General features: G+C 50.8%; 2 protein-coding genes across 2 annotated transcripts in view; one reads left to right on the forward strand and one right to left on the reverse strand.

The window, feature by feature from the left end:
• Positions 1 to 2,395, reverse strand: part of Ssc4d (scavenger receptor cysteine rich family, 4 domains) — a 12,415-nt gene extending 10,020 nt beyond the window's left edge. Inside the window, exon 1 of the mRNA XM_005396898.2 lies at positions 2,153 to 2,395. The gene's annotated coding sequence lies outside the window, so the exon portion shown is untranslated. The remainder of the gene's footprint in view (positions 1 to 2,152) is intronic.
• A 7,807-nt stretch (positions 2,396 to 10,202) lies between these two features.
• On the forward strand, positions 10,203 to 17,540 carry Zp3 (zona pellucida glycoprotein 3 (sperm receptor)). Its single transcript, XM_005396812.1, has 8 exons — positions 10,203 to 10,856; positions 12,901 to 13,019; positions 13,308 to 13,411; positions 13,485 to 13,662; positions 13,764 to 13,881; positions 16,453 to 16,544; positions 16,674 to 16,810; positions 17,324 to 17,540. The coding sequence occupies exons 1-8, from the start codon at positions 10,542 to 10,544 to the stop codon at positions 17,530 to 17,532; spliced, it is 1,272 nt and encodes a 423-aa protein (XP_005396869.1). The 5' UTR covers positions 10,203 to 10,541; the 3' UTR covers positions 17,533 to 17,540.
• The last annotated feature ends 6,328 nt before the right edge of the window (positions 17,541 to 23,868 follow it).

The raw sequence follows: 23,868 nt of genomic DNA on the forward strand, positions 1-23,868 counted from the left end.
TTGGTTTTTCTCCGGTACCGGGAACCGAACTCACGACCTTGCGCTTGCCAGGCAGGCGCTTTTGCCGCTGAGCTAAATCCCCAGCCCCCCCACTTAATCTTATAGGGTTATAGATATACCTTTATTTTATGTTCATGGATTTTTTTTTTTTTTTTTTTTGCAGTGCTCTGTATTTATGGCAAAGCCCTCTAGCTTTGTATTTATTAGAATAATATAAAGTTTCCTTTTAAAATAAACTTAGAAGTGAGTCAATATAAAGAAAAAAATAGTAAGGAAATATTTGAGTTTGTTTGTTTTTTGAGACAATGTTTGCTGTGTAGCCCAGGCTGGCCTTGAACTCATGGCCATCCTCCTGCCTCAGCCTCCCAGAATGCTGGGATTACGAGGTGTGCTCCACCACACCTGAGCCCAAGATTGTTTAAATATATATAGATATAGATATATGTATATCTATATCTATATCTATAGATATATATATATTTTTTTTGAGATAGGGTTTCACTATGCAGTTCAGCTGGCCTTGAGCTCACTTTGTAGCCCTGGCTGGTCTTGAACTCACAACAATCCTCCTGCCTCAGCCTCCTGAGTGCTGGGATTACAGGTGTGCACCACCACTCCTGGCTAAAAATTATTTTTGATTTAGGATATGAAAGTAAAAAAGTGCATAAATTCTAAGAGCTCAGCAAACATTCATACCATGTAACCAGCACCCTGGAGCCCTGCGTGTCCCCGTTCCTGCAGACTTCAGCAAGAATGTGACACTAGGTATGCAGACGATGGATCGGTTGGTTGGGGACAGATGGAGGCTGCTTTAGAGGTTGATGAGGTTCTCAGGACTCCAGATAATTCGGGGCAGAGAGGAAACAGAGATGGAAAAGATAGCTGGGGTTGGAATTGGCAGGGCTTGGGTCCCACGGCTTGTTCAGGCTTGGAGCAGAGGAACATCCGGGTATCTCCTGGCCACCTCCCGGGCACTGCAGCAGGAGGTGGCGGGATGCTTCTACTTAAGGTCTACCTGGAGTGAGGACCTGGGACCAGGCGCCCCTCCCCAAGGACCCCCAGCCCCACGGCCCCATCTGCCCCTGGCTTCGCGCCACCCTGGCACACAGTGTGCTTAGGCAGAGGCTGAAAACATATCTGGATGTGGACATGAAGCTTTCAATACCCCATTCATGGGGCCCGGGATGGACCCTAGTGGAATAATCAGCTTTTGTCCTCCTTTGCCTGGACCGGGGACAGCTGGGAGATGGGAGCTGAGGGCTGTGAGGAGGGGGACAGCCACAGGCCGGTCCCTGCTATGTGGGGGACACGTAGCTTCCTAGGCTTTCCCTGCTTCTCAGGCTATGGGACGCTGCCCCTCCTCCCCAGGCTGGGTCAGTCCCCACCCTGGGAGCAGCCGTGGGGACAAACGGCCTCCAGAGACCCTGCCAGGAATCCTCAGGTGCCCCTGCTCTGTCCCCGAGGCTCAGGCCTGAGGGAGGGAGAAAGACCCCGAACCTGACCTTCATGGACCCCAGAGATCCCCGAGGCCCTAGTGAAGCCAGCCTCGCCCACCAGCTTCCAAATAACCCCTCCAGCCTTTTGTGCCTCCCACCCTGGGGATGCTGGCCAAGCAGAAGCTTTGTCCATCCCTGTCCTAGGTGACTGAGGCTCTCCAAAGCTCTTGCATTCCTTCTCCACCCTTCCGAAGTGACTTGAGTCACCCTGTGTTCTCTTTACAAGTTAAACAGGTCAGGATAATGGGTAGAAGAAGCTGCTAAGTCTTGCTGTTCTCATCTGTAAAATGGGATCAGTAATGTACTTACCTCTTATAGGTGTAGCTAGATTAAATGAGCTAATGTTTATAAATGGTTTAGCCCAAAGTGGCACAGTAAGTGTGGCAGCTATTACTGGGACTGTTTCCTCCATCTAGACTGTGGACCCTCCAGGGCAGCATCCAGATCATATTCAATAGTAGTGCCTGTTTGTTGAGTGGCTGAATGTTTGTTGAGTGGCTGAATGAAGTTATAGTTGCAGAATCATAGAATGTAGCTGTCAGAAGGGGCCCAGGAGATCATGAAGGACAATTCCCCATCAGACCAGTGGGAATGATGCGCACGCACACACACATGCTCACTCGCACACGCTAGCAAAATGAAAGATTCGTACATACCTGGGGAAATATTCTGTCCCTCCGGGAGTCAGTCCAAGCTGGAATCGGAAGTTGAGGCCAGGGAAGGATCCCCCAAGTGCAAATCAACACCAACCTTTCTTCTTCTCTTTCCAAAGCTGGCAGGTGAGCAGAGGCAGGTCCCTGTCCATGGAGCTGACTGCTGACCCCAGCCTGTCCCCACCCGACCTTAGGGGTAGAGGGAGGCCACAGCAGGGCAGGGCGGAGGTGGCCTGCCGGGCCTGCGGTGGCCCGGAGGAAGGCACCAGGTGGAGGAGGAGCTGCAGGGCTGGGAGAGGCGTGGACTCTGAGCCAGGGGCTCAGGTTTCCCAAGGGCCGGGGGCGGTCTCCACTCCTTTGCCGAGCGTCTGGGCAAAGCCTCCCTTAGCCCTGACCCAACCTCCCCACTGCATCTCAAGCCTCGGCTAAATCGGAGTTCAGAGACAGTGTCACAGGAGACGCCACCAAGGGGGGGCGTCCCACTCAGGTGGGGGTTCACTATCCCAGGGGCTGCTGATTTTGCCTTCCTGGCTGGCCCTTCCTGAGTCCTGGTGCCCTTTGGGCTTGTGTCCTTATAGGTGACAGGAAAGGACATGTGGCTTCTTCTGTAGCTGTAACAAAGGGCTGGACTGGGATTCGCACCTTCCCACAGGAACCATGGGTGTTAGCTGTCCCCAGACCCGGCTTGCATCCTCTCCACCCTGGGAAGAGTTTAAAATACAATCAGTACAAAGAAAACAAACAGGAAAACCAGATCCATCTCAGGTTGGCCCTAGAAACCCTCAGGGTAGCAGACTCCTCGGATGCGCAAGGCCCTTATAGAAAATGATGCGATATTTACACGTAACCTATACAGTTCTATCCTCCTGTGTACTGTATTGTATCTGGTTATTTCCTTGTGGTGGCGTGGGTGAAACTCAGGGCCTTACACATGCTAGGCAAGTGCTTGAGCACTGAGGGGAACCCCAGCCACAGAGTATTTCTGGTCCTTATTAGCGGACTCCAAGGATAGCTGACCCCTCCCCCAAGACTCATCTGCTGCCTGCCGGGGATACCCTTCCCCCCATCTGCATAGCTCTCTTTGACATTCACCTGTTTCCCGGTTCTATTCTTCAAATTGCTCCCAAAAACCAAGTCACATCTGTGTTTAGTGATGCATGCCTATAATCCTAGCTACTTGGGAGGCTGAGGCAGGAGAGTCGCAAGTATCAGTCTAACCCAGGCAACTTAGTGATTTAGCAAGACTCTGCCTCAAAGAAATGGGGGAGGGGGGCTGTGAAGCAGCTCGGTAGTGGATGCCCTAGGTTCAGTCCCCAGTACCACCACTACCAAAAACCAAACTCAGGGTCAGGAATTTAGCTCAGTGGTGCAGCACCTGCCTGGCAAGCATGAAATCCTGAGTTTGATTCCCAGTAACCAAAAAAAAAAAAACAAAAAACAAAAACAAAAACACCTAGCCTCTAATCATAGTGTTGTAGGCAGCTGAGTTAGACAGAAATATTACAAGCAGTCAGACAGGGCCAGGCCCTCAAAGGAGCCAACATGAAAGACAAGATACCTGGGCCAGACCTCAAGACAAGTAAATGCACCCACATACCTCCCCAGGTGTGAACATCAGGGATCTATATTCTAAATAGGTAGCAATCGCCTTCAAAAAGCCAGGAAGAGCCTGACCCCCTACAGGAAAAGCCCCTGTTCTGTGTTCATGCCCGCTTGCTACATGACTCACTTCCCCATTTGATCCCACTTTACTCAATTTTACCTGAACAGTTATACTTGTAATCTTATTGGCTGACCATAGTTTTGTCCCACCTCACGCTCACCTTGTGATTTCCCATCTTTCCCCAGCCTTGGACCTGGCTCACCTCATGGTTTTGGTCCATAAAGTCCCTAGGAAAAGCCAGGTTCCCTGGGCAAGCCACTTGGTCCCCCTTCTGTCCCTCTTTTGGACAGAAGCTTTCTTTCCCTCAATAAATATATTCTGCTCTTAACCTCCGTTGTTCCTAAAATTCATCCTTCGATTTTAGAAAACACAAAGTCATCCCAGATATCGTTCAGGTTGGGAGTTTTTATTTTCCTGTATCAATAGCACTGGGAGGGCTGAGGCCGGAGGATCACTATGAATTCAATGTCAGCCTGGGCCACAAAGTGAGGTCTGGACTACGCAGTGAGACTGTCTCAACTCCATCCTCAAAACAACAACAAAACCCCCCAAACAATCAAAGTATAATGGGCAAGACAAGGAAAGAAACCACTGAAGGAGACTTTTCTGAAGGTCCTTGAAGAGACAGCACCGCAAACCTAGGGTTAGGGTTAGGTTAGGGTTAGGGTTAGGGTTAGGGTTAGGGATAGGATTAGGGTTAGGGTTAGGGTTAGGGTTAGGGTTAGGGTTAGGGTTAGGGTTAGGGTTAGGGTTAGGTTAGGGTTAGGGTTAGGGATAGGATTAGGGTTAGGGTTAGGGTTAGGTTAGGGTTTAACACCATACACCTATCAGAAGGGTAAAATAAAGAAAAGCAAAGCAGTACTGATTACCAATGAGGATGTGGAAATACTGGTTTATGGCACTGTAAAATGGCCCAGCTGTGTTGAAAACTAGTTTCTCAGTTTCTTATTTTTTCTTTTCTTTTTTCTTTCTTTCTTCCTTTCAGCAGAGCCTTGCTATGTCTCCCGGACTCAGGCTCCATAGGCTTCAGAGTAGCTGGGCTAGAGACATATTTCACCAAGTCTGGCTCTAGATGCTTCTTTAAATATTAAACACACAGCACTTGGGAGTCTGACGCAGGGGTATCATTGGGAGTTTGAGACCAGGCTGGGCTACAAAGTGAGGTCAAGGCCAGCCTGAACTGCATAGTGAGACCCTGTCTCAAAGAAACAAAAAGAAACAAAGAAGTAAACACAGACTGACCCTGTGACCTCGCCATTGTACTCCTGGGTATTTATTGAGAGATGTGAATACTTCCATCTCCATAAAACCTGTGTGTGAATGCTCACAGTAGCTTCATTTGAATTCACCCAAACTGGAAACAACCCAAATGTCCTACAACAGATAAACCACGGTGCACAGGGCCACACCCGGGACTTCCCAGCCACAGAAAGGAACCCACTATTAATGTAGGCAGCAACTTGGATAGCTCTTGTACTCACCCGCTTTGTATTACTATAATAATGTACCCGAGATAGGCTAACTTTACAAAATAAAGAGGTATATTTAGCTCATGCTCTCGGAGGCTGAAAGTCCAGATAGCACAGTGCAAGCTCTGATAGGGTCCATGGTGGGTGGCGGAGAATGTGTGGAAGGAAGAGGTCCCATTGCCAAATAGGAGGCCAGAGAAGGATGGGGTCCCAGGATCCTTCTGGAGGTCCAGCCCCTCTTGCTCTAGTGCCTTATGTTAGGTTGCACCTCTCAAAGGTCCTCCACCGTGCTGAGGACCTGGAGTCCAACCAACATAGGAAACTCAGGGGGCAACCTATACCCCAGCCACAGCAGATCTCAAGGACATCATGGTAAAGAAAAAACCTAATCTTGCTAAGCATGGTAGCACAGACCTGTAATCCCAGCATCTGAGAGGCTGAGTCAGGAGGATTTTAAGTTTGAGTCCAGCTTAGGCAATTTAGTGCTTTAGCAAGATGCCATCTCAAAATAAAACATTAAAGGGTTGCTGGAGATGTAGTTCAGTGAGAAGGTCTGGAGTTCAACCCCCTAGTCCAATCAATCAGTCAACTGATGGATCAATCTATCAAAAACATTTTAGAAAGCTAATCTCCAAAGGTTATACACTACATGATTCCATTCATATAACACCCTTGAAATTATGATTTTGTTTGTACTAGTGGGGATTGAAATTGGGTTTCTCTACCACTGAGTTACATCCCAGTCTATTTTATTTTATTTTATTTTTATTTTTATTTTTATTTATTTTTGTTTTTTTTCTGGTACTAGGAATCGAACTCACAACCTTGCACTTGCCAGGCAGGCACTGTGCCACTGAGCTAAATTATTTTATTTTATTTTATTTTTGAGATAGGGTCTCCTTGTATAGTTCAGGCTGGCCTTGAGTTCATGATGTATCCCAGGTGGGCCTTGAACTCAGAGTGATCCTCCTGCCTCAGCCTACTAAGTGCTGGGATTACAGGCATGGGCCAGCACAGCTGATCCATTTCAATTTTTATTTTGAGACAAAAACTCGCTAAATTGCCCAGGTTGGCCTCAGATTTGCCTGCAGGGATTACAGATCTGCACCTCTGCACCTGGCTGAAATGACAGACGTATAGGAGTGGAAAACAGGGTGACATCCAGGGTTCAGGGACTGTGAAAGTGGAGAGGCTCAGTGTGACTCAGAGGGAGTAGCAAAAGGGAGACCTTCGAGGTGCTGGGTAGTCCTAGATCTCTTGGTTGTCTAGGTTACAGACCTAGAAAGAAAATTAAAAAAATAAAAAAAGAAAAGAAAAGAAAAGAAAAAGAAAAAAAAGAAAAGAAAAGAAAATCCCCAGATTTTTCCTTTTGTGCAATTTGGCTCCAGTTCTTTGAGGCCCATAACGCCAGTCACTCACAGAGCTGGGATTACAGCCTTCACCTGCCTGAGAGGTTCACGCGATTTTCTCCTCTTGGTGATCAACTATCCCAACGTCACCGATGTGGCCAAGCTTCATCAGCAGAGTTAGGGTCCAGCTGATGACTTCAGAGCGCAGTCTAACAAGGACCTGGTGTTTGCCTCTCTTTTTGGAATTGTTGAGGCTCTCAGGAGCATCAGCCCGGAGCCTGATGACCGTGATGGAAAGAAGTCAGAAAGAGCAGGCTCTGTATCTTGACTGCATTTGACCAAATAACAGAATTGTATGCATACTTGCACCCATGTCAAGTTCCTGGGGTGTTTTGGCTTTTTCAGTCCTGAAGATTGAACTGAAAGGTGCTACCTCTAGGTACCACTAACTACCACTAACTTATACCCTCAGCCCTCTTTATATTTTCTTTTGAGACAGGGTCTTGCTAAGTTTCCCATGCTGTGCTCAAACTTGCAACCCACCACTCAGGAAGCTGAGGCAGGAGGATCGTTGTGAGTTTGAGCCCCACCTGGGCTACATAGTGAGTTCAGGGGTAGCCTGAAATACACAGTGAGACCTTTTCTCAAAAAAACAAAAGACAAAAAACAAACAAAAAAAGACAAACAAACAACAAAAAACCCTGAGTTCCAATCCTAGCCCTCCCCCGCCAAAAAACTCAGGCATAGTAGTGCACACCTGTAATCTCAGTTCTCTGGAGGCTAAGGCAGGAGGATCACCATGAATTTGAGGCTAACCTGGGCTACATAGTGAGTCCAAGGCAAGCTGGTGCTGCATAGCGAGACCCAGTTTCTTTCTTTTTTTTTTTTTCCGGTACCGGGAATCAAACTCACGACCTTGTGCTTGCCAGGCAGGCGCTGTGCCGCTGAGCTAAATCCCCAGCCCCTGAGACCCAGTTTCACAGAAACAAAAAACAAAGAAAAACCAAAGCTCACATAATGTAAACTTTACCGTCTTTTTTTTTGACACAGGGTCTTGCTATGTCATTAAGTTGCCCAGGCTAGACTGGAACTTGTGATACTCCTGCCTCAGCTTCCCCAAGTGCTGGTGCAATGGTAAGCAGAAACACCAAAATGACACCAGGATTTGGAGGCAGATTTATTTACGTTGACAGGCACTGATTGGGCTCTGATTCCCAGAATATCAGGTCCTAGTGGCTGGGGATTTAGCTCAGTGGCACAGTGCCTGCCTGGCAAGTGCAAGGTCATGAGTTCGATTCCTGGTACCGGAAGAAAAACAAAACAAACAAACAAACAAATAAACAGAATATCAGGTCCTGATCCCTGGTGGTCTAGGGCTTATATTGGGTAGGCAACAGGAAGTACAGAGGCAGAATGGCTTGTCAGTTGGGGATTGATTCTTACAATATGCATCATAGTGACCAGCTATGCATCACAGTGACCAGACGTTTCTAAGACACCAGAAGCAACTGGAACTGGAACAGGAACTGTTACCTGGGCAATGAAGAAATTGAAGTATACTGGCTGAGGGAGCATTTTGTTATACCAGGATCACAGGTGTGCACCACCAAACCCAGCTTGGATTCTCATTTCATTCAATGCATAGTCCTTTTGGGGTTTGGTTGTTTTGGAGACACTGGGGATTAACACAAGGGCCTGCCGCATGCTAGGCAAACACTCTACCACTGAGCGACACCCCAACCCCATTGCTGTCAAGTTTCTTTCCTTTTTTTCTTGTCTTTTTGAGACAGGGTCTCGCTATGCAGTTCAGGCTGGCCTTGAGCTCACTTTGTAGCTCAGGCTGGCCTCGAACTCTCAACGATCCTCCTGCCTCAGCCTCCCGAGTGCTGGGATTACAGCTGTGCGCCACCACACCCGGCTGTTGTTTATTTCAATGCAGTTGTTCCCTTTCAGTCAGTGTGATCTCCCCCGTGCACCGCCCCCACCCCCCGCCCCCGCCACCTGTTTTTTGGTCACATCCACATCATTTGAACACTTGATGGTATAACAAAATATTCCAGGTTTATTTTCTACTTTCTTAGCTTTAACTGAGAACCAACCATTTCTCTAAGGAGCCCTGGCTCCTACTTTTAGAGAGGAATAGCGTTTAGGAACCAATATCCAGGTTCTAAAAATTTTTAAGGATGAGCGGGCCGGCCGTCTGCGCTGTTGGTCATTCTGACCACCAGGGGGCAGCACTCTTCAGAAAACTAAAAGACCTAGAATCTGGGCTGGACTGTGGAGTGGCTTGACCGACCACACTCTTATAGGGGTCTCTAGTTCTCTTTCCCGAAAGAGGCAAACTCAGGCACCACTCACACTATGTGCATGTAGACCCTCCCTGGTCCCCACCTCACCCTAGGTTCCCCTTCGTGTGGCTACACCCTAACCCTCTTTCAGTTATTTTGAGACAGGGCCTTGCTAAATCACTAAGTTCCTAAAGGCGGGGCTCAAAATTTGTGATCCTTGCCGTGCATGATGGGGCACACCTGTAATCCCAGCACTCTGGAGGCTGAGGCAGGAGGGTTGCTTCGAGTTCAAGGCCAGCCTGGGCTACAAAGTGAGTTCAAGGCCAGTATAACCTTGAACCTGCACAGTAAGACCCTGTCTCAAAAAAGCAAAAAAAAAGTGTGATCCTCCAAATGGGATTCCAGCGTGCACCACCACACCAGGTCCTTTTGTCTTTTTTCTGCAGCTCCATGGCAGGGAGGGACGAGGATGGACAGGCACCTTCAGAGAGGCCCTAATCACCCTCCCAGCCCTCTCTACTTCAGCATAATCAGCCATCTCAGCTGTGGGTAACGAGCATGAACGGGGCCTCCCTTGTGAGTGGCTCAACTAGGACAGATCTGCAGCTCCCAGTCCCTCAGGGCCTCGGGCCACAGCTGCCTCCTTGCTTTGGATCTGCAAACAGGAAACCCAGAGGGGAACGTTTTCCCCAGGGCTGGGCACCCAGGTGAGCTTGGAGCCTGGGCTCTGGGCTCTGAGCGGGTTCTCTCCGTTGGCTGCTCACCACCCCCACCCCCACAGTGGCCAGACCAGATGGAATTTGGGGTGGTTGCTTCTCTTCATTTCTTTATTTTCCCAAAAGTACACTAGAATATTAACCCTCCCCTCCAAACACACCAAAAGCCAGGGGAATTCTAGGCAATTTAAATATATGGTTCAAATGTGCAAATGAATGTACCCTTTTTGCCCCAGGATTTAAATGCTAGAGTGTGTGTGTGTGTGTGTGTGTGTGTGTGTGTGTGTGTGGTACTGGGGACTGACCCCAAGGACTTTGCACTGAGCTACATCTGCTGTCCTTTTTTATTTTGAGACAGGGTCTCTCTAAATTGCTCAGTTGCCAAGCCTGGGCTTGAATTTGCAATCCTCCTGCCTCAGCCTCTGAGCTACAGCTGCAACTGTTTTTATTTTTAATTTTTTTTCAGTACTGGGGATTGAACTCACGACCTTGAGCTTGCCGGGCAGGTGCTGTGCCGCTGAGCTAAATCCCCAGCCCCTTTAGTTTTAATTTTTATTGGTCTCAAAAACTAAAAATTAAAAATCAGGGTAGGGCTAGCAAAGATCTGGGTCCAGGGGGTGGAGTAGGGGAAGGCATGAGGAACTCATGCTGGTGCGAGGTTGTCCTCACACTTCAATGCGAATAGGAATCACCTGGGGTCTCCCAGCTACGAAGCCGCGGAAGCCAACTGTGATTGTCGGTCTGGGCAGGGACTGAGAGTCCTCGTGTCTAACAAGCTGCACCCGAGGCCACTTTACTCAGCAAGGGCCTGGCTGGCTGGGGAAAGGAGACAGCCGGCACCTATAAGAGGGCTGGGAGGGGTCGCCCTCTACTCCGCAGGAGTCAGCCTCACAGCTCCTACAGCGCCATGGAGCCCAACCCCGGGCTTTTCGTGTGCTTGCTTCTCTTGGGGAGCACAGAGCTGTGCTGCCCCCAGCCCCTCGGGCTCTTGCAGGGTGGAGCCCGCCCCCCTGTGCCCTCCCTGCCGCCCGTACAGGTGCAGTGTCTGGAAGCCCAGCTGGTGGTCACGGTCAGCAGAGACCTCTTTGGCACAGGGAAGCTTGTCCAGCCCAGCGACCTCACCCTGGGCCCCGAGGGCTGCCGGCCTCTGGTCTCCACAGGCGGGGACGACGCCGTGGTCAAGTTCGAGGTCGGGGTGCATGAGTGTGGCAGCAGCGTGCAGGTGAGGCCAGGCCCCTGGCGTGGGTGGGCGTGGAAGTGGCCAGAGATGGCGAGTGAGTGGGGCTCCCCCGCAGGGGTGGGGGCAACGGCTGAGGCCGAGGGTTGGGGTACAGGGCAGAGGGAAATAGGGGGAAGCTCCTGGCTTCAGTTGCCAAAATCGGGGAGAGTCCAGAGGTGGCAGGACCTTCTGGGCTGGGCCAGGCACCCCCGCTGTGACTGTCCCCAGTGGACAGAATGCCAGAGTCATCCGCACACCGTGGTGGGAGGAAGAGGGCCCGCTCTGCAAGTAGCCCAGGCACTGGCTAGAGGCCTTAGAACCTTGTCGGGAAGAGAGAAAACTTTGCTTCAGGAAGCCCAGAAGTAACGGCTACGGGGGGAAAAAACCCAAGCAGAGTCTGGTGGCACACACCTGTAATCCGGGGATTCTGCAAGGCTGAGGCAGGAGAATTGCAAGTTTGGGCTCAGCTTGGGCAATTTAGCCAGACTCTGTACCAAAAAAAAAAAAAAAAACAAAAAACAAAACAGCTCGGTGGTAGAGCTCCTCCCATTCAATCCCCAGAGTTTAAAAAACACCAGCATCTCAGCCTCCCTTTCAGAAGGGCTTGAAGCTTTGAACTACACATGACATGAGGGGGGGGGCACTGTGATTCCTGTGTCGAAGACCTCAGGCTGTGGTTGGGTGCTCTGGCGCAGGTGTGAGAGGGCAGTGAGGGCGGGAAGAGTCCTCCCCAGGTCGCTGGGGAAACTGATACTCAGACCACTGGAGGAGCCTGCCAGCAAGGTGGGGCAGAGTACAGCGTGCAGCTCCCAGCTCTCCCAGCCTGGAGACCACGTTCTTGCTGTCCTATGGAGGGCCTGTGCACCCCTCCATGGTGAGGCCTGGGATGAGAGGCTTTTAAAAGTCCTTGAGGTCCGTCCAGGCTGCACCCTGTACCAAATCAGGGCCGGCGTAGGAGGGGCAGCCAGCTGCATTAGCGTTGCGCCCCAGGTGACTGCAACCTGACGGCTCCTTTCTCAGGTGTGGTGTTTCACACTCCTGCCCCATGAGAATCACTTGGCACCGCTGGCATTGCAGGCGGGTAGCGTGTAAGTCCCCCGGGGCCCTGTGCATGGTTTAATGTTGATTTTTTTTTTTTTTTTTTTCTCCCCCTGCCATACTGGGGGTTGTTTAGTGCTGAGCTGCATCTCCAGCCTTTAGTTTTTGAGACAGGGTCTTGATCAGTTGCCAAGGTTAGGTTTGAAGTTGCAATCCTCCTGCCTCAGCCACCCAGCGTGCTGGGATTGCAGGTGTGCTCCGCCATACCTGGCTGCCCTGAAATGCTTAAAGGTCTCCACAAGTCATGCTTGCTGGTCATGCCTGGGGCAGGCCTATGGGGCCATGTGGGTGTAAGAGGTCCCCTTTCCAGGCAAGCTCCTCCCCCAAACAGCCCCAGGAACACGTGTCCATCCTCATCCCACCGCAGGAGGCCACTGTTTCAGCTGCCCTTTCTGTAAAGTGGGCTGAGGATAGGCTGACACTGAGGAATGTGACAAGTATTAACAGCTGGGTGGGAAGTTCTCCCTAATTTCTGTCTACCTGAGGGTCGGGGCTTATAGAAGAAACTTCTCTGCTGTGGTACATGCCTGTACTCCCAGCAGTCCAGGAGGCTGATGCAGGAGAGCTAAAAGCTCAACCCCAGCCTGGGTGACTGGGTGAGACCCTGTCTCAAAACATTAAAATGGCTGGCAGGGTGTAGCGCAGTGTGAGGGCCCTGGGTTCAATCCCTGGTACTGCAAAAAAGGAATTTGTGAGTTGATGCCAAGTGAGAAGTCGAGGGCATGTCCTAGTGTCACTAGCCCCCTCCCGGTGTCTGCCCTGTCACTGGTCCAGCTGCCTCCCCAGCAGGGCGCCAGTGGCAGGCGAAGGCACTGATGTGCGGGGGTAATGCCTGGCCAGCCCCTTGTTACCGGCCAGGAGTGGTTGGGTTGGAGAACAGAGGCTGGCATGGGCCCAGCATGCCTGGGGCACTGGTGCCAGTAGGGTTAACCTGCTACCTCTGCCGCAGGTGACAAACGATGCCCTGGTGTATAGCACCTTCCTGCTCCACAAGCCCCGGCCTGTGGGAAACCTGTCCATCGTGAGGACCAACCGTGCAGAGGTTCCCATCGAGTGTCACTACCCCAGGTCAGTGGAAGACGGGACTCCCCTACCCTGGGCCTGGTGGGATCCTCCTGCCTTAGCCTCCCGAGTGCTGGGATTATGAGAAGGCGCCTGGCCCAGATCTTAGTTTAGGAATCAAGCTCTGGCATCAGGTGTCGCTGTCTCCAGCTGCAGCCCATGTGGCCTGGCTCCTAATGGAGCTGCTTTGGAGGGTTGCGGGCCAGGCTGCCTTGGCCTTGCTGCCTGGGGGAGCCACTGCTGGGGACTCTGCAGTGGGGCGAGCATTGTGGGCAGCCGTGGTTCCTCCCCCAGGCAAGGTAATGTGAGCAGCCGGGCGATCCTGCCCACCTGGGTGCCCTTCAGGACCACGGTGTCCTCCGAGGAGAAGCTGGTGTTTTCCCTGCGCCTGATGGAGGGTGAGTGGGGCCTGCGAGGGGAGGGAAGCTGGGGGAGCCGTGGGGAGTCTCTAGCCCGCTCTATGTCCCCCAGAGAACTGGAGCACGGAGAAGACGTCTCCCACCTTCTTCCTGGGAGAGGCAGCCCACCTGCAGGCAGAGGTCCGCACTGGCAGTCACCTGCCGCTGCGGCTCTTTGTGGACTACTGTGTGGCCACACCAACGCTAGACCAGGACGCGTCCCCTCGTCACACCATTGTGGACTTCCACGGGTGAGGCCAGACTGCCTGTGTGGGAGCCTCCGTTGCAAGATGGCCTGGCAGCCACCTTCCCTGGCCTCTAACACCACTATGCATTTTTCTGTCCCTCTAAGCTGCCTCGTGGACGGGCTGTCTGACAGCTCCTCTGCGTTCCAAGGCCCCAGGCCCAGGCCAGACATACTCCGGTTCACAGTGGACGTGTTCCACTTCGCTAACGACTCCAGAAACACGGTAACGTTTTCATCATGGCTAGAATGAGACTGAACTCTAGGTGGCGCTTAGGATTATAGTCCTACCCCTCTCCCCTTGAGCAAATGATTCCTACCTCTGTCTCAGTGCTAATAAGACTCTAAACTTGCCAGGTAACTGAAGCTTTGGGGGTAGAGATACCCCCAAAGATAAGGTGTGAGCAACACAAACTCTTAGGTAGAAGCTGGGTGCAATGGTGCATAGCTATAATCCCAGCTACCCAGTAGGCTGAGGCAGGAAGATCTCAGAGTTTCAAGACCAGCCTGGGCTACATAATGAGACCCAGGCTTGCCACCCTCCCCAACAGGTTGGCAAGATGGACTGAAGCTATCAATAGCTGATCTGGCCTGAAATGGGGCTGGGGAAAACCAGTACAGAAACACCTGATTCCCAGATTGGTGGTCTTTGTGGGTCCGAGGGTAAAAGATCATCTTTGGAACCAGGAAGTCAGGTTGACTGCAGAAGTGGCCCAGTGTGAGTGCAGGACAGGGATGAGACCCCTCATAGCAAGTGATCTGATATCAACAGAGGTACAAACTGAGCTGGTGTCTAAGAGGGCAAGATTTAGAGGACAAGGAGCCAGGCGTGGGGTGCATCCCTATAATCCCAGAACTTGGGGAAACTGAGGCGCAGGGTACTCTCCATGAGTTTCAAGGCCAGCCTTGAACTACATAGTGAGACCCTGTCTCAGAAAACAATACAAAACCCTGGGGGTGTGTCTCAGTAATAAGGCACTTGCCTCGTGTGTTCTGGGCCCCAGGTCCAATCTCCAGCACTACCATAAAAAATCCAAGGACAAGGATAATTGGTAGAAAGTAATCTGAGCCTGGACAAGTTTTCCCCCAAAGGTGGGAGGATGGCTTGGTCAACTTTGCCCTAGCCCATGGAAGAAGAAACAACTATATTTAAACCAGGTGTGGTGGTGTGTGCCTGTAATCCTAGCGCTGGGGAGGCTGAGGCAGGAGGATTGTTACAAGTTTGAGACCAGCCTGAGCTGCAGAGAGAGACCCTGACTCAAAAAAACAAGTATTTAAAATCTATAGGAGAACTTCCCTGCCCCCATCACTTTTTTTTTTTTTTAAACATAAAGCCTCTCTGTAGTCAAGGGGGGCCTCAAACTTGGAGCAATCTTCCTGCCTCAGCCTCCTGAGTGCTAGGATTACAGGCATGTACCACCATGCACAGTACCCCAGCACATTCTTGTGCTAAGGGCAAAAGCAGTTCCCTCTTGGAAAAAGGGACTCTAAGGGACCTGGGAGTGTTTTTCTCTTTTTTTTTTTTTCCCCCCAGTACCAGGAGTCGAACTGACGACCTTGCACTTGCCAGGCAGGCGCTGTGCTGCTGAGCTAAATCCCCAGCCCCTGGGAGCATTTTTCTTATAGGAGAGATGTAGACAGGCAGCCAGCAGTACATCCTGGCGGGGTGGAAAAAGTCTGAACTTAATGTGTCTTCAAGATTCTGAACAGGTTTCCCTACAGATGCATGTGGTGCTAGGTGGTGGCCGAGGCTTGTGGCCCCTCGCATGGCTTCAGCCAGAAGGTGGCAGCACGTCCTTGCCCTTCCAGGATGGAGCAGGGCGGTGTCACAGCCCTTCCGGGAGTCAAGGGAGCTCTGAACCGAGCTGAGCTTGAGCTTGGCTAAATGTCCCTCACCCCAGGGTGCTGAGACGGGCTGTCGTCTCTCTGGTGAGAAGGTTGCGGGTGGCTGATGGCCTGCTGGGTGGAGAGCTGTCAGCAGCCAGCAGAATCTTGTGTCGCTAGATAAGAGGGGGCAGATGGCGGTTCCCGGAGCCTGGGGATTGGCCAGGGCTCGGCGAATCCTGGTTACAGCCTGGGCTTGTAAGCAGGGACGGAGGCTTCAGGACAGAAGAAGGGTCAGGTCCTGAGGAGGAAGAGAGGAGCCCAGCAAAGCTTGCCAGGGAACGAGCCAGAAAGCTGATCTTGTTCTCTGGGGGGCTTCAACCCAGGTCCTTAACACTAAGCCACATCGCCAGCTCTTTTTAAAAAATTATTTTGGAGAAGACTCCAATCGACTCCAGTGTAGATCTAGATTTGCTATTTATTCAATTTTGGGGAGCAAGCTAACCTCTGCACTGTTGTAGAGATAGGGCACTTTCCTCACCTCCCATTTCAAAGTCTAAGTGTTATATGACAACTGGTTAATGTCACTGGTGGTGCACACCTGTAATCCTAGCACTCTGGGAGGCTGAGGCAGGATTGTAAGGTCGAGGCCAGCCTGGGCAACTTAGTTGTGAGACCCTATCTCAGAGTAAAAAGTTAAAAAGACTGGGAATGCTGGGCGTGGTGGCACATGCCTGTAATCCCAGCACTTGGGAGGCTGAGGCAGGAGGATTATTGGGAGTTCGAGACCAGCCTGGGCTACAAAGTGAGTTCAAGGCCAGCCTGAACTGCATAGTGAGACCCTGTCTCAAAAAGACAAAAAATAATAATAAAAAGACTGAGAATGTAGCTCAATGCAAAGCCACTGGGTTCAATCCCTGGCACGGTGGATAAGTTATTGGCACACCCGAGAACTCGGCCCGGTCCCTTTCAGGTATACATCACCTGTCATCTGAAGGTTACTCCAGCCAACCAGGCCCCAGACCAACTCAACAAAGCCTGCTCCTACAGCAAGTCCTCCAGTAGGTGAGCAGACCACGTTCCGCCTGCCTGCAGGGACACCTAGGAGCCTCATGGCCATTTGTGCCTAGTACACTGTCAGTAAGCCACTTCTGGCCAGGCAGGAAAACCTAAGCTGCTTGTCTTCCCTCTCAGCTGGACACCAGTAGAAGGTGCTGCTGACATCTGTAAGTGCTGTGACAAGGGCAACTGTGGCGGTCCAGGCTATTCCAGGAGGCAGGCCCCTGCACGGAGCCAGGAGATCAGGTCTATGTCACGGAAACGCAGGCACGGTATGTCACCGGGATGTTACTAGGGCCCCTGCTGTCACCCATGCTGACACTCCCTTGTCCTGCTGTAAGGCTGTTTACTCAAAGGATGTATTTTTGAGCCTTGCACAGAATTTTTGGTGCTCCTGGGCATGATATCACAAGGCTGTAGCCCTAGCACTCCGGAAGGATCAGGCAAGAGGATCACAAGTTCAAGTTCAGGGGCTGGGGATTTAGCTCAGCGGCAAAAGCGCCTGCCTGGCAAGCGCAAGGTCATGAGTTCGGTTCCTGGTACCGGAGAAAAACCAAAAAAAAAAAAAACAAGTTCAAGTTCAGCCTGGGCAAATTAGCAAGACCCTGTCTGAAGGAAGAATGGCTGGGTGGAGCTCAGTGTGAAGGCCCTGGGTTTGACCCTCAGTATGACCGAGAGTAAATGCAGCTGTTGGAATCATTTATCCAGCCCACTTACGCGGGGCGAAGCCCACAGTTCCTCACTCTGGGGACTGAAGTGACCTTCAGGTGTTCTTTTCCTTCCAGTGACAGAAGAAGCGGATGTTACCGTGGGACCACTGATCTTCCTAGGAGAAGCTGGGGGCCACAGCGTGGAGGGCTGGACCTCTCCCGTGCATCCCTCCATGGCTCTGGGCTTGGGCCTGGCCGTGATGGCGTTCCTCAGCCTGGCTGTGGTCCTGGGTCTCACCAAGAGGTGCCACAGTGCTTCCCATTCCATGTCCCTTTCCCAATAAAAAGAGAAAGCCAACTCTGGCTGTGGTTCAGTGGCTTACAGATAGGATGTTGGGATTGGTAATGGCTGCTTGGGGCAGGGTAGACTGTCAGTGTCACAGGCTCAAGTAGCACAACCCAGCTCTTCATGGTGCACACTGTCATCCCAGCATTCTAGGAAGCTGAGGCAGGATTGCAAGTTCAAGCGCAACCTGGGCAACTTGGTGAGATCCTGTGACCCTGGCTCCGATCCCCAGTGTTGGGGGTGCGGGGAAAGGCAGCACAACCTAAGTACTACCTTGGCTACAAGGAGCGGTTTGTGAAGGGAAGCCTGTACAGTGTGTCTCTGGCTTTGGCCAACAGGTCCTTCTAGTGTGCAGGGACCTTTTCCCCAGCACCAAAGAGGCCAAGGTAGAAGCTTTGTGGCAAGAGCAAGGTGGATCCAGCTGGCCTGGCTTCTAGGCTGGCAGAGAATCTGAGGTGCTGGCCCCACAGGTCTGCCTCAAGGGGAGAGGGCGGGGAGAGGAGGCCACTTCTTGTCTCCCTTCTCTATGGGCGACAGGCAGAAAGCTACATGCTGAACTGTTAGATGCCTGAAGGCCAGGGGCGACTGGTTCCCCAGAGTAGCACTGTGGTCTTGGCTGTGCTCTCTGCCTGGACCTGGGTGGTCACTGGGTTGCACTGAGCCTAAGCTAGGGGTCCTGTCATGGGCTTGAACGGAGGGTGTCTTTGGGGGGCAGCAGGCCTTGTCGTTGTAAGGCATTTTTTTTTTTTGACGGGGGAGATAGTCTTGTTGTACAGTTCAGGCTGGTCTTGAACTGACTTAGGTAGCCCAGGCTGGCCTCAAACTCATGGCTATCCCCTGCCTCAGCCTCCCAAGTGCTGGAGTTACAAGCATGCGCCACCACACTCAGCTTATCCCCAGGCATTCTTAAAAATTTTGAGGCAAGTCCTGCCAAATTGTCCACACTGGGTTTGAGTTTGCAATCCTCCTGCCTCAGCCTCCCATAGTACTGGGATTACAGGTGTCTCTGCCATACCTGGCCAAGAATCTATAAATCCCCAGGTGACACGGGTGTAGGTGTTAAGGTGCATGGTGTGTATGAGTGTAAGACAGTGGCAGAGTACTCACCTGGCATACGCAAGGACCTCAGGAAGGACTACTGTCCTCTTCCAGGCAGGCTCTGGTCTGCTGGGTGGAGGAGTGGGAGACAAGCTGGGGGTGGCAGGCTTCCTGGAGCAAATCTTGAAGGGCCACAGGGACTTCAGCGTGGAGTGAGAGGAGAGGACCACAGCTCCAGTCAGGAGAGGCTTGGGGGTGAAGGGGGGCCTGCTGGACTCTGAGCAGGGCCGGCCGGCATGAGCAGTGGAGAAGGCTGCCTGGAAGCTGGGTGGAAGCAGTCCCTGGAGCCGGACTCCTAGAGCCCTTTCCTGGGCTCCTGCCTCTCGTGGCTGGGCAGTTGGCTTTCTGTGTGAAACAGGGACAGGAGGACTCTTTGGGGCCTGGATGGGTGGAGCCTGCCACAGGACTCTGGCAAAGGGCTCTGGGTTGGGGTCAGATGGTGGGTGTCCCGCGCCCCGTCCTGCCCTGCAGCAGGTGTGTGTGTAGGCCTTTCCCTTAGGTCATGGTGAGGACCAGCTTTCAGTGTCACTTGGAATCAGAGCTGCCCCGCAGGCAGATGCAGCTCCCAGGACACCAGGGGGCTGGTCCTTCCCTGAACATTCGTCTATTTCTTGTCCTCGAGTTCCCATGTGTCCTGACATCCTGGGTGCGTGCCCTCCATTTGAATCCTGCCCTCTGTAGAAAGGATGAGGTGGTTGTGAAGGAAGTATAACTAGATGCAACTGTGACATCAGCTCCAGCCAGGTCCAGATGCGCCTCTGCATGGCAGGGACGTTCCCCAAGCGGCATCCAGCAGGGAGGTCACAGGGCCCAGCTGTCCTGCCTCCTGGTGGAGGTAGAGTGATGAAGGTGCCAGGGGCTGAGGGTTCACTTCTGTAACCCCAACTTCCTCTCTTTCTGGAAGCTGGGGAAGCATCCTACATTGGATCTTAACCCAAAGGCTGAGCTATCACAGCAACGCTTCCTATAACATTCTGCAGAAACTTGATTCATCAATTTTTCCTGAATGGGTTGAAAATTCTGCCTTTTTGCTTCCTAGCAGGCAGAGGGAAAAGGGAAATGAGATAAAGGACAATGATGACATTATACAAATACATGATGAAAATGTCAAAGATTTTATTTAACTCATTAAGATGCTAAAAGAAAAAAAAGGTAGGTGGGTGGTATAGTTCACTGACAGCATCAAACTGGCTCAAAGTAAAATCCATGAGGCAGAAATCAATTGTTTCTCTGCTGAAAAGAACATAGGAAATAATGGTTTCCCTTACCCTTCTGGGTTCCTTCTAGGAAATGAGTCAAATTGATACAAAACATTAACCAGGGAAAAACTATTTTATTATGTGCATATGTGCAAAAATCCCATATAACATGAGGCTCTAAGGAGGGTCAGATAATTGAAGTTTGGGGAATAACGAGGCCAGGTATAGTGGTGCAGACCTATAATCCCAGCTCCTTGCGGGGCTGAGGCCAACCCGGGCAATTTAATGAGAGCCTGTCTCAAAATTTTAAAAAAGAAGCCAGGCATGGTGGCACACCCTTGTAATCCCAGCACTTGGGAGGCTGAGACAGGAGGATCACCAGGAGTTCAAGGCCAGTTTGGGCTACATAGTTCAAAGCCAGCCTGAGCTACATAGTAAGACCCTGTCTCAAAACAAAAAAAAAAAAAACAAAAAATTTTTAAAAAGAAAATGGCTTGGGGAGGGCCAGGGATATAGCTCAGCAGCACAAGCACCTGCTTGGCAAGCGTAAGGTTCTGAGTTCAATCCCTGATACCAGAAATAAAATAAAATTTAAAAAAACAGAAATTAAAGAGATGTGCAAAAAATGTAAAGCAATGCCACTTCTATTTGTGGAAAACGTGGGAGCCAGTGCAGGGCTTTCCCAAGGTTTCCACTGACTTAAGTTATGTGAAGCAAGCTGAGAACTTTAGACTCAGGCATGAGAAGCAGGAAGTAGCCCCAAACTATGGAAGGCTGAGGCAGGAGAGTCGCAAGTTCAAGCCAAGCCTGGCAGCTTAGTGAGACCCTGTCTCAAAATAAAAAAATAGGGGTTGAGTATGAGGATGTAGGTCAGCACAAAGGCCCAGGGTTTATTTTCAAGTCCTTAAAAAATTACTTTAAAAAAAAAATGGCTGGGGGGATGTAGCTCAATGGTACAATCACCCTGGGTTCGGGCCCTAGTACCACAAAAGGGGAGGGAATAGTTAGTGCTTCTGGGGACAGTGGTGACACAAGGGAGAGTAGGGGGACAAGACGGTGTATAAAGGTTGTCCTGTCATGCAGAGAAGTCTCCTCAGTAACAAAAATGTTCAGCAACAGTCCTCCTCTTGAAAAACAAAAACCAAACAGTCCTGTTGATCTACCCTTAAAAATAGAGATTTCCTTTGTGCATGTATATTTCTTTCACAAAACTACAGGTGATTCAGAGGAGTGATGGTATATGCCTAGCACTTGGGAGGCTGAGGCAGGAATAATACACTGTAGTAGTTAGCATAACTGGGGCTAAGGGACCACTCTTCTCCACTCTCCTGAACCTGGCCAATGCCCCAGGGCCAGCCCCCTGACTTTTGTCCTAAAACCTGCTACCCAGAGACAGAGATAAGAAAAACAAAAGACCTCTGGAAAATTCCAAAGTCCCAAACCAGAACGCACACAGCATGACCTATAGCAGTGGTGGCAAACCTATGGCACATACGACCCAGCGGGCTGTTTGTGTTACTGAAAGCTCTAAAAGGTTCGCCATCACTGATTGCAGCTGTTCTGTACTTGGAGCTTATTGAGTTCGTGCATAGGGACTGCACCTCCTGTGTCCAATTATAACAGTGCATTATTGGGCGGGAGATTTAGCTCAGCGGCACAGTGCATGCTTGGCAAGCGTGAGGTTGTGAGTTCAGTTCCTAGTATCGGGGAAAAAAAAGTGCTTTACAGGAGAAAGGACATGTGCAGTAGACACAGCTGACTTAACTCAGCCCCCTGCCAATCATATTGTCAACCATGCTCTGGATGACCAATGGGAGGCGCCCTGGACATAGCGCAATGTTTTAAATTCTTAAACACAAGAGCTGGGTGCAGTGGCGCACGCCTGTAATCCCAGCACCTGGGAGGCTGAGGCAGGAGGATCGTTGTGAGTTCGAGACCAGCCTGGGCTAAAAAGTGAGCGCAACCCCAGCCTGAACTCCATAGTGAGACTCTGTCTCAAAAAGACAAAAAATAAAAAATAAATAAATAAATAAAAATTCGTAAATACAACCCACTTAGCACTGGTGCCATTTGCCTTTCAATGGGCGCGAGTCTGCTCACTCTTGACTCTGTACGGTTGCCGAGTTACACCGCATTAAACTTTGCTGCTGCTTCCCATGGGTCATGAGCACCACTTCCAGTTCTTTTTTTTTTTTTAATCACATCCAATTCTTTGTTAGTCGTGCACAAGGATCTAGAAACCCATCCGGGACCCCATCGTCCACGGCAACATTTTAGCAAGCCAGCCAGGAGGTAAGCCCCTTCTCGGGGAGATTCTGGCAGTGTGAGATTTTTGTTGTTGTTGTTGTTTTGTACCAGGAATCGAACTCAGGACCTTGTGCTTGCCAGGCAGGCACTGTGCCACTGAGCTATATCCCCGGCCTTGGCATGTTTTTTTTTTGTTGTTTGTTTGTTTGTTTTCCGGTGCCAGGAATCGAACTCAAGACCTTGCACTTGCCAGGCAGGCGCTGTGCCACTGAGCTAAATCCCCAGCTCCTTTGGCGTGATATTTTATACTTCTTCTTGTCCCCATTTTCTTTTTGGTTTTTTCCCAGTACCGGGAATCGAACTCACGACCTTGCGCTTGCTGGGCAGGCACTGTGCCACTGAGCTAAATCCCCAGGCCCTCTTCCCCATTTTCATGTCCTTGGTTGCTCATTGTGGGCACAGGTCCCACAGTTTAATATCATTTGGGTGTTTGCCACGTGAAAAGAAAATTCCCGTGGAAGGAGAACCTGGTCATGGAGTGGAGAATTTTAGTCTTTGCTGTGAACAAGAAAACTTTCACACATCAGTCAGGTTTATGTTTGTGCAACCTCTCTTTTGCCAAGAATCCCTGCAGCTTGGGAATTCCTTTTCAGTAGCTAGTCATCTAAGGCCCTAGAAAAATGAGTGCTTGTTCATAAAAGCTCTGAAGATTCCCCCTGCATTTGCTCCTACCCACCGAGACCCCTCCAGGATGTGCAGTGGCTTTGCTGCATATTCTTTTAGGTCAGCCTCAGCATCGTGCCCTGTCCCAGAGTTAGATGGGACTCCGATGACCTCACTTACTCAGGAAGACACAAAATAATTCAGCCCTACCCAGTATCTTGAGCAAATTTCACTATGCAACCAGCATGGAAAACCCCAATCCTGAGATACACTAGAGAGGACTGGTCTCTGGTCACACCACAGAAAGCAGTCTCCAAAACATACACACTTGTGGGCCCTAAATACTTTATCTTTTTATCTTTATCTCATAGAGACAGGGTCTCACTATGCAGTTCAGGCTGGCCTTGAGCTCACTTTGTAGCCCAGGCTGGCCTTGAACTCGCAAAAATCCTCCTGCCTCAGCCTCCCGAGTGCTGGGATTACAGGCGTGCACCACCTCTCGTCCTAAACCGTGCAGATTCAAGTGGGCCATCAGGTGAGAGCTGAGGCTCTCCTCAGGACCTGGGGAAGTCTGGACTCGAATGACAAGGAGCCCACAAGGTTATTTTTCTTCTCCTTCTCTTCCCTTAGAAAAGCCCCAATCCCCTTCTTGTCCTTTGTCTCCCATGCAGGCTTTGGTCTGTCAGGAAGCTTGAATCCTTTCACTTTTCTTCTGATGTCAGGTATGGGGGGGCAGGGAACTGGAGAGGGGAAGGGGCAGCCCTGGGAGACCGTGAGCTCCAGGCCAGTCTGGACCACACAGGAGATCCTGTCTCAAAAAAGAAGACGGATGTGTATTTTAGAGTGGCACAGTATGGCTTCCAACAGTCCTATTTTGGGGCAGTGTTTCCTGCACTCTAACAATAATAATTTGCATTATTATCCATTTTCTGCTATTCACAGAGTTGTGAAATACTTGAGTAAGAGATAAAGGCACAGACTGTCAGGGAGGGGCGCTGCAGTGTAGCTCAGAATCATTTGTGCCCATTGCAAATCTCCCCCCTCCCTCAAAGGGTATTAGATTTATCAGATATTTTTAGTACTGTAGGTGCTGCAGCTTCTAGAGCTAATGAAGTTTTCGGGGGGAG

Source organism: Chinchilla lanigera, unplaced genomic scaffold (assembly GCF_000276665.1).
Source record: "Chinchilla lanigera isolate Chin_1 unplaced genomic scaffold, ChiLan1.0 scaffold00055, whole genome shotgun sequence".
NCBI lineage: Eukaryota > Metazoa > Chordata > Mammalia > Rodentia > Chinchillidae > Chinchilla > Chinchilla lanigera.